The sequence below is a fragment of the Epinephelus lanceolatus genome, chromosome 19, assembly GCF_041903045.1.
Source record: "Epinephelus lanceolatus isolate andai-2023 chromosome 19, ASM4190304v1, whole genome shotgun sequence".
Taxonomy (NCBI): domain Eukaryota; kingdom Metazoa; phylum Chordata; class Actinopteri; order Perciformes; family Serranidae; genus Epinephelus; species Epinephelus lanceolatus.
The window spans coordinates 38549905-38565662 of NC_135752.1; the positions used below are offsets into that span (position 1 = coordinate 38549905).

Genomic DNA, 15758 nt, shown 5'->3' on the forward strand with positions numbered 1-15758 from the left:
TGTGCTGACACTGCTAACAGTAGTTAAAAATGCTAAAGGGGATTTGCATCTCAAAATTAAGCCACTACTCCAAGGAGTGCCCTGGGGTAGACTGGAAGAGGGTGGGCACAATGTTTCCACAGCAATGCTGTTTGGTTGGGATGGTGTTACAAGCGGTAATCACCAAATGAGCTGTGCGGCTAGCTAGTTCCCACCAGACCCGGGTGGTGCACAGTGCAGAAAAGTGAGAAGCAGCAGAATGAACTTATGGTCAGACACGTGTACCTGGTCAAAAATATTCATGGTGTGTAATCGATTAATCGCTGACGTCCCTAATACAAATTAAACAAAGATATGTGTTAATTAGTGAGCTAATTCCGCCTACCAGCACCTCTATTGCTCATTAATTAAAACATTAAGTCTACAAGATTAATTTGTATAAAAACAGAAGCCTGAAAACAAATTTTATGTCGGGTATTCTTTGGACAGAAACTGGCTAGCTGTTATTTCAAGTCTTATGCTACGCTAACCTGTTATAGAGAGCAGCAGGAATGCGTTAGCATTTTAGCTCTCTGAGTTCCCTCATCTTGAGGTCAACAGGTTTTTGGTTAGAGGCCTGAAATAAGATCTGTGGTTAACACAAGCTGAAGAGACTTTAATGTTTTGTTCTATGACATAAAATAAGTCAGTAAACTTTAAGCATCTTAAAAGAGGTGGTTGCTAACAAGTGGCTAAAGGAGACTACAGAATGTCATCATGATAAACATGGCTTTACCGCCTCGTTATGGTGGTAACGTTAAGTCATGCAACCGTGGTGTAGTTCATTATATCTTAACGCTTCAAATCTTGCTGAACAAAACATCTAAGTGTCATATATATTTGTTTGCCACAGAGCTTGTTTTCTGCAATAATCCAAAATCCAATGAACAAAAAAACCTGTTGCTTTTTGACGAGGGAACCAGGGCAATGCTAACATCTGGGTCGACCTACAGAAAAACGTCTCCCCTGCAGCACTCTTAGCGGCTGTTTTATGGGGGGTTACTTTGCACAAAGCCAGGCTAGCAGTTTCCCTTTGTTTCCAGGCTTTATGCTAAGCTAAGGTAAGCGAACGTAACTGGCTTCACATGTAACACACAAACATGAGTGGTATCAACCCTCTCTTTTAACTCTAAATATTTCCCAAAATGTTGAATTATTCCTTTGAATAAAAACAAGTGTTGCAATTGAACATAAATCTTGGATAATGCTAATTAGTGATGATTATAAGGCAAAACAACAAAACAAAAACATGGCACCAAAATTGTAATTCGAAAACCTGCTTGACCTAAAACGTGTATTTAATCGTAGCAACTCAAGGCACACCTTCAGGATCTACGCTACCTGCCTTCACTACTTATCCAATCTTGACCAGTACCTTCTTCTTCTTCGTCTTCTACAAACCACAAACTAACTCACTTAAAAAAACATGAATGGAGAACTTTTCATGGATAGAGAAAAAAGACTTCCACTACAGCAGCAAATCTATCTGTGATCGATTGTGACATACCATAACAGTGCATTGACCCTCCTGAGAAAAAAACCCTAAACGTTTCCTAAACAAATATAGAACATTAGTCTAACAGGAGGCGAATCGGGAGGATTGAAGTGACGTGGTCTTAGGGTGGAGGTTCCCCCCGCAGCCGCTGATCTGAGACCAGGTTAGCCTCGTGGGTATCCTGAGCTAAACCAGTAGCACTAAAACGTTTTGAAAAGCGGTCTCAGAGCAGCGCCCGGGATCAACCTCGTCCTAATCTCAGATCCCCAGTGTTAACTCTTTCTAGTCACAGATGCAGGTCAGTGTTTGTCGTCTGGCCTGGCGGTGGCTGGGGCTCGGCTGACGGCGCTGCCCCCTGGTCACGGAGGGGACTGCAGCCCCGGGGTTCAGAGCTTCTCTTGGCATTAGTGAAAAGGTGTGGAGAAACTGGAAGGAAGCACGGAGGGGACCAGTGAATAGAGGTAATATCCATTCTCCCTCTGTGGCAGAGGAGTGTTAGGGCAAGAGGAGGAGGAGGGGAAGAGAGACGTCCATTCTCCCTTTGGTATTGAGAGGGGGAGGTGGGGTAGTGAGAGGAGAGCCGGTGCATCCATTAGCCCTAAATTATCTAGAGTTAATGGAGGGAGGTGCAGAGGGAGGGAGGAGGAAGGGAGGGAGGAGAGGAATGACTCAGCCCCAAACATTTAACTCTCCTCAAAGTCCTGAGATGAGGACTCCACTTTGCTTTTCTTGCTGGGCGGAGCCTCCTCCTCTAGGTCCTACGAGAAAAAAATAAACGCGTCATTAAGACTCAGACATTTTTCTTTTGTTAAAACTCGTACAGAGCATGTACAATAGCAACTTTAATGCCAAGAAGAACATCGACATTTCCATGACAGCTAAGCTAACGGCATCTGCTGGGGTCACACTTTTAAAAGTCCTTTTTAATAACACGTAGAATGTAATTTAATATTTATCGAATATCGATCTAATATATAAGTATGATGTAAACCAGTAGGGATGATATGACCAAGAATTATTTTTCGTTATATCACATTCTTTCAGTACTTCTCAGCAGTATATAACAATAATTCCTTGAACTATGGTGCTTACTCACTCCACAAATTGCAGCACAGTCTACTGTTGCAACAAACCCACGACTGCCTACAGCAGATGAGAAAATATTTCCGACTTCAGTTAAACAGAATTTACAGCACACAAACCCTTGGGTTCATGCAGAAAGTATGTTTTTAACATGATCAAAAGGGAACTTGAAACAGGGATGTGCTCAACTAGTCGACTAAACCGGTGGTTTCCAACTTGTGGGTCGCGGGTCCATCCTGAAAGGACCGCAAGTGACTCGCAAACGTGTCAAGTTTGTAAAACAAAGCACCTTTTATTTTGAAGTACAGTAAATTTTTGGCACAGAGCTTTTATTTTGAAGTTCTATTTCCTGCTGTAGAGTGAGTAACTAATGGACAGCTACTTGACAGAGACAGCAAACTAGCTCGACTACATGGCCCAACACAAGTATGACGCAGTATGTATTAAACTGTGTGGACCTTGAAGTAACGAGGAGAAAGAACAACTGAGATTAACAGTTAAATGTTGCTCTCCTTGCTAGCTGGCACCAGGAACAGGTCTACGAGTGGGTTTAACTTAGTGCTACACAGTTCAGCTGTAATTAAAACAAGACCTGGTGATTGAAAAATGTGATCAACGATTTCAAACAGCTCTTAAAATATACGCAATATTTTCCAGACAATGTTCAAAGCGCTAGTGCGTCGGATTTAGTGGCATCTAGTGGTGAGGTTGCAGACTGCAGCCAGCTGAAACTTGTGTGTGCCACGCATGTAGGAATACTACTGTGGCTGATGTGAAAACATGAATGTCCCTATATAGAGCCAGAGTTTGATTTGTCCATTCTGGGCTACTGTAGATACAACAGTGTGGAGTTTGTACATATAAACAGCTCTGTCTAAAAGGTACTGAAAATGCAACAGTTCTTATTTTTAGGTTATTATAAACTAATGGAAACATAGTTATGAATTATGTTTTATTTCTGCCCATAGCTGCCCTTAAATCCTACACACTGGACCTTTAAGGTTAGCATACTCTTTGTGGAAGCTAACAGGGGATTAAAAAAAGCATAATGCATTCAGGCCTGGTGTTTGTTGTGTCGAGATATTTACAACTTTCATTAAACAGGCACACTGTCGCACACATGCTCCAAGGACATGTTGTTATTCAAGGTCCTGCTGTATCTGTGCGACTATAAATATCTACTTAACATTCACTGAGTGCCCGGGGCCAACATATAATATGGTGTGGCTGTTAAAGCAGCAGCTACAGAGGAAGGGGATAAATGTTGATAAATCAGACACAGATTTTGTTTGTTTTCTGGATTTTCTTAAGTTTTGTTTGTCCTGGTTTTCAGAGTTCTGCCTCCAAACCAAAAATGTTTGTTTGCAGTGCTCACAGAATTTAAAATTTAAGCAACATTGTGGTTACATCTCTTCCTCACACTTCACTGTCAACAGTTTGAAGTGTTGGGGAATTTGTCAGGAAGAGATGGAGCTTTACATGATGATAATTTCTGGGATAAGTTTAGAAATCGCAGCTATGATTCGTCAAAACCTGAACACATACGATTGCAAGTACCTGCACGGCCAGATACCATTACAAGAAGTGAGAAAATGCGTCTTGAGCGTAGTTTATAAGCTGTGTTCGTACCTGAGTGGCTTTGCTGTCTGAAGAGTCCCTCTCCCCTGAGGACAGACTGTCTCTCTTGGCACTTTGTGCTCTCTCTGAGGTCTCTGATGACGGGGTGGTCTTACCTGAGGAGTTTTTAACACATCAACAAATCAGAACAGGAGCGTGTTTATTCATCTGGCAGTAAACACAGAGGAGGACTGAGATATGTATCTGAGAGAAGACATGTTGTAGCTGCAGACGCCTGTTGTCTGACCCTTTAATGACACACTGTGGTGAAGAGAAGTAACTGCACACTAACATGGAGTCAGCGGAGACACAAACTAAAGGTCAGTTGAGTTTAACTTTCTTTTTATTCTGTGGACTTTTACTCGTCTTTTGTTAGTTTGTTTTGTTTTTAATATTTTACTGTCTTATTGTTGTAATGTTCTAGTCTTGCAAAACTTTCCGTTTAGTTGTTTGTGTTGTCCTTTAAATTGTGTCTGCGTCATTCCAATTTTGCCATGTGACGCACTTTAGGCTGCGTGTTTGTATGAGAGGTGCCACATAAATGAAGTTGAGTTAACGAACAGATCCTGAATCAATCAGATCGATCAACAGGAAATTACCAGTAAACATTTTGATTATTTACACTTTCTGAAATAAGAATATTTGCTGTTTTTCTCAGTCTTCAGTCATGGTTGATTTTTTAAAAATTATTAATTTATCTTTTACATTTTCTCAATCCAACAGTTGTCGTACAGTCATGAGCTGCAGCCCTACTCTTCATTACTGGCTTCATCCATCTGTGTAAGCGACGGCTTTTTGTTATTCACACAGAGGCGTCTTTGAAGCTTTAATTAATGACAGTCGTGTGTGATGGACACATTTTCTTTTTAAATTTCATCATTTAAAGATATCAGATAGCAAATTCTGCTGCCTGTCTTATAATGTTCGACAGTGCACGAGCGTTGAATGACAATCAGTCCCTCTGGGATTTTGCGTGCTGATTTTGGGATTGTTGCAACTTGATTTCAAGTCATTTATGTTGCGATGTTTTTCAGGCATTTTTTTGCAATTAAACTGTGAGGGCACGAGAAAACTGCAGAAATACTGGTGATGCTGACTTGTATTTCAAGCTTATTATTATGAGCATTCAGTATTTCACTGTTTTCCGAAAGAATTAGAATCTATTCATGATCACCAACTGTTTGACGCAGCGCTTGAGGACCATCTCCTTGAGCTGCTCTCCCTCCTGCTCTCATTTCGCGCTGGCACGATTAGGAGGAACATTTTTGTAAACTATTTTGAGAACAGATTCATTGTAAAGTCATTTTTCAAGCAAAGACGCACAGCTTCCAGCTTCTTAATTGTGACGTCCTGCTGCTTTTCTCTGTCTTACATGATAAAATTATTTGCTTATTTCGTCCAACCAAAAGTCCAAAACATAATGTGAGGACATCACGTTGGACTTGATGAAGCTTTACTGGGCATTTTTCACCATTTTCTGATATGTCATAGATTAAACAATTACCCAAGAGAATAATCCAAAGATTGTGATTGGGCGATATGACAGTATATACCGTGTAATGTGTCCATTGGTAGAGACTTGGCAATACCGTTTGTACCGCAGGAGCTACTCAGGACAGGCTGAGCAGCAAGTCAGGGCTGGATCTTACGTGATCTTGTAATTCTTGCAAAACCAGCTGCCTCGCAGCGTTAACGTGACTTGGGCAGTTGAAAATACAGAAACCCGTAACACTTGAAAGAACCGACCTCAGGAACCTTAAAGCTTCTACTTTGAACAAAGTTTAGTTTTACCGATTTGAGTTTTTTTAATTTTTAAATCAATTGTTCTCTGATGTGAGGCAGCTGTTTTTTGTTCCAAATAAAAGAAGAAAATAACCGTACTGCACTTCATCACATTTAATTATTTTAAACCAGTTCTTAATTGACTTTACAAAACAATTATTGTATCATGATATATACTTTTACATTGATATAAAGACCATGAGGGAGTATGTATGAAGATTTTGGTCATATCTCCCACCGCTACAAAAGATTAACCAATGGAGAAAATACTCGTTAGCTGCAGCCCTACTGTTATTTTAGTCATATTTCCTCACAGGCTGTATGTAAAGTGTTTTTTACAGCATATTTATTTATTCATCCACGCAGCTGGCATGAGTAAATAAATGCCAAAGATCCAGAAAATAAGAGGCCTCGCAAGTGGTTGCACAAGGGTTTGTTTTGTTCGTAGAAAAGGGAAAAAAATGTTTTCTAGACGGATGTGAGAAGAATCTACTCAAAAACTTAAAACTGTCATATTCAAAGTGTTTCATGATTTATCTGTTATACTGTTTTAATTTATTAGGAGCACAAGAGATGCTAAATGAGTAATATATTTGTGTTATTAAGTGTTTAAGATGTTCACTCTCTGCTGCTTTTCTCTTTAACTGACAGAATTCAGTTGATACTGTGCTGTGTTTTAAGTGTTACAGAAATGTTCATAGCTCTTCACTAGTACGACTGTCAGTTATTCAGACATGAGACCAACATGTTGAGTCGCCATCAGGTCCATGTCTGAGAGTGTTGGAGGAGGAAGAAGGTTGGCGGTTAAAGTTGTATTTAACCATGAGGTGGAAGTAGTCTTTTAAATTGTCTTTCAGTGTGATGTCGTTGGTCCCGTTGTTACAAGACAAAGACAAAATTAGAGCGGCAAAACAAAAACAGGAAGTGGTTAATCATCCATCCAATGAGGCGTACAGCTACACTGACACCTGCTAGCCGTCCTCTCTGAGTTGGAAATAACAGTGAGGAGATCGTTCGTAATGTCAGATGTGTGTGTGTGTGAGAGTGTGCGTGAGTGTCTGACCCCTCTTGCTGTCCGGGCTCTGGTCAGTCTTGCCCTCGCTGTTCTCGCGGTGAGATGTTGCGGTGGGCTCTGGGGCGGGGCTGGTGCTACAACTGTTTTCCTGTTTGACTGGAGATGAGTCGGCGATGGAGCTCTGGTTGCTGTTGTCATCTGAAAAAGACAGAGATGGAGTCATTTTAGGTGGTTTATGTTATTAGGAGATTGTCAAACACTGATCTTGAGACACAGAACATAAATTTTTTTGTCGTTTTGTGTTAGATTTTTTTCATCAGTGTGTCATTTTTCATGTAAGACGCATAAAAACCATCAGGAGCAGTGGGTACAAATGTCTCAAAGCACAGGTACTTCAAGTATCTGCAGGTTTTAACACTTTAAAATGCTACAGTTCATTTCTAAACTCATTTTAAACTGTCAATGCCTCAGACAAGAAAGGGTGTGGCTGTGTTAAGAAGAAGCAGCCACTTCCTCCAGGATTTCACAGACTCTTTTTGGGGTTGCTGCAGCTTAAAATTTGTGATTTCATGACAGCTTTTCTCAAACAAATTGCAATGCTATGTTTTTTAGCATTGTGAAAATTGCAATTGTTTTTGTATGATTTAATAAAATCGAAAGCAACTTGTTCCACTGAGAATAAAACGGCTGTGTACTGAGTCTGTGACATCACCCAACGTTACCACTTCACCAGCATGTTTAAGCATGTTTAAGCTAACACTTGATTCTTCGAGCAATACGTAGATCTGGATGCAGCAGCCTCGGTCAGGTTGATTTGTCTAATCTGTTGTCGACGTGTTTCAGTCGTTCTCTGGGTACGTTTTGCGGTAGTTAAGTATTTAATGTCAATCGATGAATTTCATTTGTGTTCCACCACGATGTTGCACATGCTGCTGAACAGTTTAGTGCTGTTTTTGTGCAGAATATCAGGGAACGCCTTGCTCGGTCTTCGGCAGTAATTTTCTTGGGGAATATGAGACGTTCATGTCGCGAATGTCTGCGTTGACACGACCAGAAACTGAAGTTTGGTGATATTGCAGTGATTGGACAAAAGTGCAAGGTTGCGCAGAATTCGTGGGGGCTATGACTTTGCTTTGTGATCGCAACATCAGCAGCTGAGCAACAGATTAAAAAAAAAAAAAAAAGTTTTGTGAATGTCTGAATGATTCCTCTCTTTGTAGGATTTTAAAGATCTTCCTTATAGTCAACAAATCCTGTGACAAGATCAAAACCAAATGTTAATGCATCTACTAACAAGTAGAGCCTGATCTGTGCCATAGAGCTCCATTGTTGTCCAAAAAATATATTTAAAACACATCATTGAGCCACACTGTTGCACAAACATTATATATATATTTTTTTAAAGATATACATCTACAGTAGGAGCCAATGGGCTTGGAGCTGAGAGCCACAGGCAGACGTCAGAACGTATTTAGAGATGGGCTAACAGGATGCTGATTTTCGGCTTGTCATTGGATTTGTTGGCAGTAAGAAAAGCACAGAATATCACCGGCCGTGTCCATAAAGATTTTCAGTATGTACCGTGCATGTCCATCATTCCCGGAGAGGAACTGTTCTCTGGAGTCGTCAACTCTGAGCCGTATTTCTCATCTTTACCCTTCTTCTTATTTTTGTTTTTCTACAATGAGAGAAAAAGTCACTATTAAAACACACAATAGAGAAAATATAGATACATTTGGCTCTTGACATTAAGGGAGAAAATATTATTTTGTATATAAAATGACCTGTTACACAGTGTGTTTAAGGCTTTACTGTAACTGACTATTAATATCACTTAGAGAGGCAGAACTCACATCATCTGATTTGGGCTCCGTCACCGGCACCCACTTGTAGATGCGAAGGGACGTGTCTCCAACAGTCACCCATTTCTTCTCCCTGTGTAGGAGCAAACACAAGCTCACTCAAAGGCACCATACATTACATTATTTCCCCCGGCATTTCTAAATTAAGACACTGTGACTTGACATAAAGCAAAGACAAGAACGCAGCTCGCTGTCACAAAGAACACAGTCATTCTATAAATAATATAATATATAAAAAGGGTTCCTGGTGGGCTATCATGGTGACATTAGTTTAAGAGTACAGGCTGCAAATTATTATTTTTACTCTTCATCATTTTTTCAACCATTTAGTCCACAAATTGTCAGACATTTATAAATGGCCATCTCAATTTCCCGCAGCCAATTATTACATTGTCAGATTGCCTCCAACCAACAGCCCAAACTTGAATAAATTAAATATAAAATGATATAAAGCCAAGAAGAAGAGCAAATTATCATATTTTAGAGGCTGGAGTCGGTGAGTGTTTGGCATTTTTGCTTAATAAATGACTTCATATCTGTCTGTGAATGGAAAATATTGTGATTAGCGCAGCAGGAGACATATGATGTTAATAATAAATAGACACTAAAATCACTACTGAATCCCAAAGGCTCATTATGTCTCTGAGTACAATTACACTACAGCAGATAAAATACTTTTAAAGACATCACATCAGGCTCTAGGAACATTTTCTGACATTTTGTGAACTGAAATGAATAATTAAGAAAATAACTGGCACATTAGCTGATGATGAAAACACTTGTTAGATGCAGCCAGAAAATAATTTGGCTATAAAATGTTAGAAAATTGTAAAAAATCTCCCAAAGCTTTAGTCGATATATTTAAATGTTGTATTTTGTTCAGGTATTTTTGCATAATTTTTACAACAGTGGTCAGTTACTTTATTCCAATCTAATAATCATTTAATCAAATAATAATTTTAGCTTAAATTAAAATTTAGAAACATCGACTCATTGAAAATAACAATGGGAATGAGTTATGACAACAAACTATAAATTAAAATCAAAAGGAATATTGTTTAGGGCTGCAACTAATGAATCATTATTGATCTATCTACAGATTATTTGCTCCCTTGATTGATTAACCGGTTAATCATTTGGTCTATAAAATGTCATAAAGTAGAGAAAGTGCCTATCATGTGTCCAAATGTCTTATTTTGTTCAATCAACACTCAAAAACTGGGAATTTTGGGCATTTTGGATTCTAAACTGTCACTAAATCATTTTCTGCTCAGCGACTAACAGGTCAGCAATTGATTGTCCGGCAGTGGTGGACCAAGTATTCAGTTCATTTAAGTATGTCTCAGTAAAATGTACTTAACGTGTCAAAGTAGGCCTCCCCATTATTCAGCTGGTGGTATAGTACTGGATATAATAGTACTGTAATAATATCAGTGCTAAGTTAATGTGCAGGTAGCATTTAGTTAGTTAAAGTGGAGCAAACAGCACTTAATATTCTATAATCAACTGTATATATTTATGTATCATTTGTGTGTTAAAACTTGATCTGACAAATAAAATATTTACCATTAAAGTGGAGTTAAGTTTGATTATAAAGTTGTATAAAATGGAAATACTCAAGTAAAGTACAATTTTGTTATAGACGTACTTCAATACAGTGCTTGAGATGACGTACATGTCAGTAAGTATTGTGTTTAGACAGCTTAGCAGCACACAGTGTTAGCTTACATTACAGCAACACAAAACAAAAATCATAAATTTATATATTTGTACCTGAAAGCTTAACATCCAGTTTGACAATTCGTTTTATTTTTAATTTTAAAAGTTGACCATTAAATTAACATTATTTCCAAAACACTAACTTCTCCTGACTTTGACCTGGTTTGATTAAACCACCTGATAAATTAAAATTGTTGCTGATTAATCGACTAATAGTTTCATCCTGAAACAGTGGAGGAAGTATTCAGTTTATTTACTTACAGTAAAAGTCCTTCATTTACAATACCACTTAAGTATGTATCAGTTAAAGTTTAAAATTACTCATAATTCACTTAGAGTTATGCTGTTGGATATATATAACATACCCAAATTAAATAATTAACATTTTTAAAATGTTATATTTGTACCCAAAAGCTTAAAACCCAGTTTGACAATGTGTTTTATTTTTAATTTCAAAAAAGACTTATTAACTATTATTTTAAACGACCTGACTTTCATCTGGGATGTTTGATTAAACCACCAATGAATAAATTTGTTGCTGATTAATTTTACGCAGATCAACTAATTGATTAGATTATTGACTGATAGTTTCAGCCGGAAGTGGTGGAGGAAGTATTCAGTTAATTAACTTAAAGTAAAAGTCCTGCATTAACGAGAGAAACTTTTGTTGCTAGTTTAGTAGCACAGTGTTAGTTTACATTACAGCAAGAAAACAGAAAATAAACAACCTAAATTAAAAAATTAAAATTTTATTAAATTATATATTTGTACCCAAAAGCTTAAAATGTAGTTTGACGATGTGTTTTATTTTCAATCTTAAAAAAAGGACGGTTAAATTAACGATATTTTAAAACCACTAACTTCTCCTGACTTTGACCTGGGGACGTTTGATTAAACCACCTGATAAAAAACAACACCGTGTTAATGCTGCCGCCGGGCGGAGTTACCCGCCTAAACGAGCCTAAATATGTCGCCGACTCTAACATGTGAAGATGAGGAGGGTTAAATGTGTTTAAAGTGTGTTCTTGTTGTGTTAAACGTGAAGACTGAGTGAATACGTGTTGAGCCATGCACTCCTGTTAGCCTACTTCCCTCTCCCAACCCCCACCGAGCCTCCTCCGTCTCTCTCGGACCTAAAGGGCGACTCAAAGCGCTTAATTTAAAACTCCACACGGACTAAACTCCTCCGACTCCGGAGCGCCGTCGTCAAAATGTTTCGCCGTCAACACTTTGAGAGGTTTCGGCCCTCAAACAGCCGCTACGGGCTCAAACAGCAGGCAGCAATGGCTTCATGTGACTGCATCGAAATGGCTTCTGGGTTCAACCCTTTCGCCGTTTAGAGAAAAAAACCCGGGTACATGATGTTATATGTCGGATCCTCAGCCGCCAGACGACGGGCTGAGGCGGTGCACCGCACTAGTGCGCCCCGGTGCAACCTGAGCTGCAAGTACATCTGCCGTGAATCCTCCGTTCACAAATCATCCTTTTCTTTCAATTCCATCCCGTCTCCTTCCCTCTCCTCCCCCAACAAGCCCGAGCCTTTCTCGTGTTAGATAACCGAGCCCGCTTCTTTCCCTCTTCCTCTTACCATTTTCGTACTTTCTCAATAGCGGCCATAACCCTCTTGATGTCATCTTTCGCCCTGCTCCGGGTCTCAGCTCGGACCGACCTGCCCGACATTGCCGCGGTGGGTATAATATTTTTAAAGCTCAGCCGGCAGTTCAGACACAATGCAAACAGTAGAGCGCACAGAGGAGCCACTGCGCATGCGCCGACTGATAGAGCAGAGAGAGGAGAGGGGGAAGGGGGGGGGGGGGGGGTGGCTGCAGCTGCACTGTGAAGACAGATGTGTCTCCCTACTGTGTGTGTGTGTGTGTGTGTGTGTGTGTGGAGGAGAACAAAGAGGCTGCTGCTGCTCCCTCATCCAACTCAAACACCCCCAAAACTAACACAAGCTCAGGGTGAAACTTTCAGGTCTGTCTGCTGAGGCGTTCAGCAGGACCGGAGAGTAACGGCGGGGGAAGTAATCACGTCATTTACACCAGTAAAAGTACTCAAACACTACTGTAAAATTACTCTGTTACAAGTAAAATAATGCCCTGCATTGAAAATAGAGTAAAAGTAAAATACTGAAGTAAAAGTCCAGCATGGAAAATGTAGTTTGGTTACTGGTACCACACTGTGGAAAATACTCTGTTACAAATAAATATCCTGCGTTGAAAATGTAGTTAAAGTACTCATACCACAATGTGAAAATACTCTGTTACAAGTAAAAGTTAAAAATGCAGTTAAAGTACTATCACAACAGTAAAAATACTCCATTGCAAGTAAAATTCAACAAGGCAAATGTAATAAAAGTACTAACACCCCACTGTGAAAATACTCTGTTACAAATAAAGGTCCAGCACTGTAAATAGAGTAAAAGTAAAAAAACAACAACTTCGTAATAAGTAAAAGCCCAGCATGGAAAATGTAGGTTAAGTACTAACACCATGCTGTAAAAGTACTCGGTTACAAGTAAAAGTCCTGAACTGAAAATATAGTAAAAGTACTAATACCACACTGTCAAAATACTCCATTACAAATAAAAGTCCAGCAATGTAAATGTAGTAGAAGTACTTGTACCACCCTGTAAAAATAGTACGATACAAATGAATATCTTGCATTGAAAATGTAATTAAAGTATTAATACCACACTACAAATATACTCTGATAGAAGTAAAAGTACTAATACTACTCTCTAAAAGTCCTGGTTTGAAAATGTAGTTTAAGTACAGTACTACTCTGTAGTGAAGGTACTCATGCCACACTATCAATATACTCTGTTACAAGTCCTGCACTGAAAATAGAGTAAAAATACAAATACTACACTGTGAAAGTACTTAGTTATAAGTAAAAGGCACGCAATGAAAATGTAGTAAAAGAACTAATACCACACCAAACATCATATTTTATAAACTCTTTATTTGTTTTGTGTGTGAAAATCTTATTCTGAGAAGTAACTAGTAACTAAATCTGTCAGATAAATACAGTGTAGAATAAAGTACAATAGTTCCTCTGAATTTTAGTGATGTAGTTTACAGCAGCATGACACTAAAGTACAAGTACCTCAGGTTTGTACTTCAGTACAGTACTTGAGTAAATGTACTTAGTTACATTCAAAAACTGACAATGAGTGTCGCAAAGAAGAGGTTCTGTGTTGATTTTATCTCATTTTGATGCAACAATAAAAACAAAACTGTGACCTCAGTGTTTCTAAATCCTGGCTACGGCCCTGCACCACAACATATCTTTATTAACTTATTCTTCATTAACATTTTGATGCGACTGTTTGTGTCACAACATGATCATGATCTTCCTTTGAGAACACTTTATGTTGTTGACAAATGTAATTCAGTCAAAGTACATTCATACTATAGGGGAATTATGTTTTCTCTTTTAGAGCTTTCCTCAGATTGTTAAAATGTCAGCCAGAGTCAGTGCAGATATCTCACTGATTATTTTTTTTTTAAATGTAATTTGTGATTACCTGTGCAAACATTAAAACCTATATTATATATTTGATAATAAATTACCTGTTGTAGTTTACTGACGATATAGCTTGGAAACAATCTAACTGTGTGAAGTGAAATATAAGTGATCATGTTGCTCTCTGGTGGTGTAATTTAAAACTGCATTAATGGACCTTGAAGACTCACATGCTTTGATCAAATTCAAATAAGCTTCAACAAAAAATATTATTCTGACTGTTCTGAATTATTGTTTATCTTCAGTTTTCCCTGAATGAATGAGGTGAAGAGAACCTTCCAATGAAAATGTGTATTTGTGTTTTCTTTATTTTTTACATTACTTTATACAAGATGTATAACTGAAGTACACTGTACAGTTTAATTAAAATAAAACTCATTTAAGATATACAAGATAAATCTTCTCAGCTTTTACGCTCTTCTCATCTTTAATTAGGAAGCTGCAGTGAAAGCAGGGTTTGGTTCCATTTAGATTTGTGGGTGTAAAATTTAACAAGATTGATCTGCAACTGATTTATGTCAACCATAGATTTCCATAAGTCCAGAATTTAGACTTATATTTTATATTTCATACAGAAGTTTGTGGTTATGGGTAAAAAATACATTAAGCAACACATATCTGATGACAGCTGCATTATAACAGGTTATTGATTAAATGTTTATATCTGTCTTATAAATGCTAAATTAGGGGACTTAAAGAAAAGTGTTACCTCATTTTCTTTTTAAAATACACTCATTATAAAACTGCATGTCTACCCAAAATAAATGAGTGTAAGGGCTTATGAAAATAATAATAACAACAATTATAATGGTAATTAATTATAAATAAGTTAAAACTTTATTTATCCTGAGGGAAATCACTGTGCAGTAGTTGAAACACAAAGTAGAAGAATGCAAATTGAAAAATAAATTGATTATTTTCATTATTCAAGATATAGTAAGAATTATTTTTTTAATTTAATATAATATATTACTTAAATAATATCTGAATATTTTAATGTTCAAATTATATCATATTACATATCACATTATATCATAAGATATAATAAATATTAATATCTTAAAAATGTTATCATTATATATCATAATATATTTAATGATATTTAATATTTTAAGAATTTTGTTTTAATATTCTTAATTCAATTAATAATAGTAAAATATATGTGCAGGAGTTGCAATACAAAGAAAAGTGCAAATTAAAAACATAAAATAATAACAATGATGATGATTATTATTTTTTTTATAATTTTGATATTATATAAGATATAATAAGGATTCATATTTTAGAAATTCTAATATCAGATATTATAGTATATTTAATATTTAAAAAGCACAGTTGCAATACAGTGTAGAAGAATGCACATTTAATTTATTATTATTATTATTATTATTAATAATAATAATAATAATATAAAGCAATAACTTTTTTTCTGGAAATAGCTGTTCAGTTGTGATTTTAAAAAATAAAAATAAAAAAAAATAAATTTAAAAGTGTCTCTTTATATACATTACAAAAATCAGTTTTTCGCCTAAATCTTTACAACAAAATCCAACAAATTTATTTCCGACAGCACGTGAAGACCACACGACGCTCGGGGAGGAGAAAAACGTCCTACGTCATCTCTCTGCGACACGTCGAC

The 15758-nt window shown here is 37.3% G+C and overlaps 1 protein-coding gene across 1 annotated transcript; it reads right to left on the bottom strand.

Annotated features, from left to right (window-relative positions):
* Positions 1 to 1012: 1012 nt before the first annotated feature.
* On the bottom strand, positions 1013 to 12352 carry bcl7a (BAF chromatin remodeling complex subunit BCL7A). Its single transcript, XM_033647246.2, has 6 exons — positions 12180 to 12352; positions 8864 to 8945; positions 8592 to 8688; positions 7059 to 7208; positions 4226 to 4329; positions 1013 to 2271 (listed from the first exon to the last, which is right to left on the bottom strand). Exons 1-6 carry the CDS (start codon positions 12269 to 12271, stop codon positions 2197 to 2199), a joined length of 600 nt encoding a protein of 199 aa, XP_033503137.1. The 5' UTR covers positions 12272 to 12352; the 3' UTR covers positions 1013 to 2196.
* Positions 12353 to 15758: the final 3406 nt, after the last annotated feature.

Bases quoted from the DNA above. Each gene is read 5' to 3' on its own strand.
- bcl7a (XM_033647246.2), bottom strand. From the start codon at position 12,271: ATGTCGGGCAGGTCGGTCCGAGCTGAGACCCGGAGCAGGGCGAAAGAT. The intron at 8,946-12,179 runs GTAAGAGGAAGA...GCTCCTACACAG, and splicing joins ATTGAGAAAGTACGAAAATG to GGAGAAGAAATGGGTGACTG. The intron at 8,689-8,863 runs GTGAGTTCTGCC...CTCTCATTGTAG, and splicing joins CGGAGCCCAAATCAGATGAT to AAAAACAAAAATAAGAAGAA.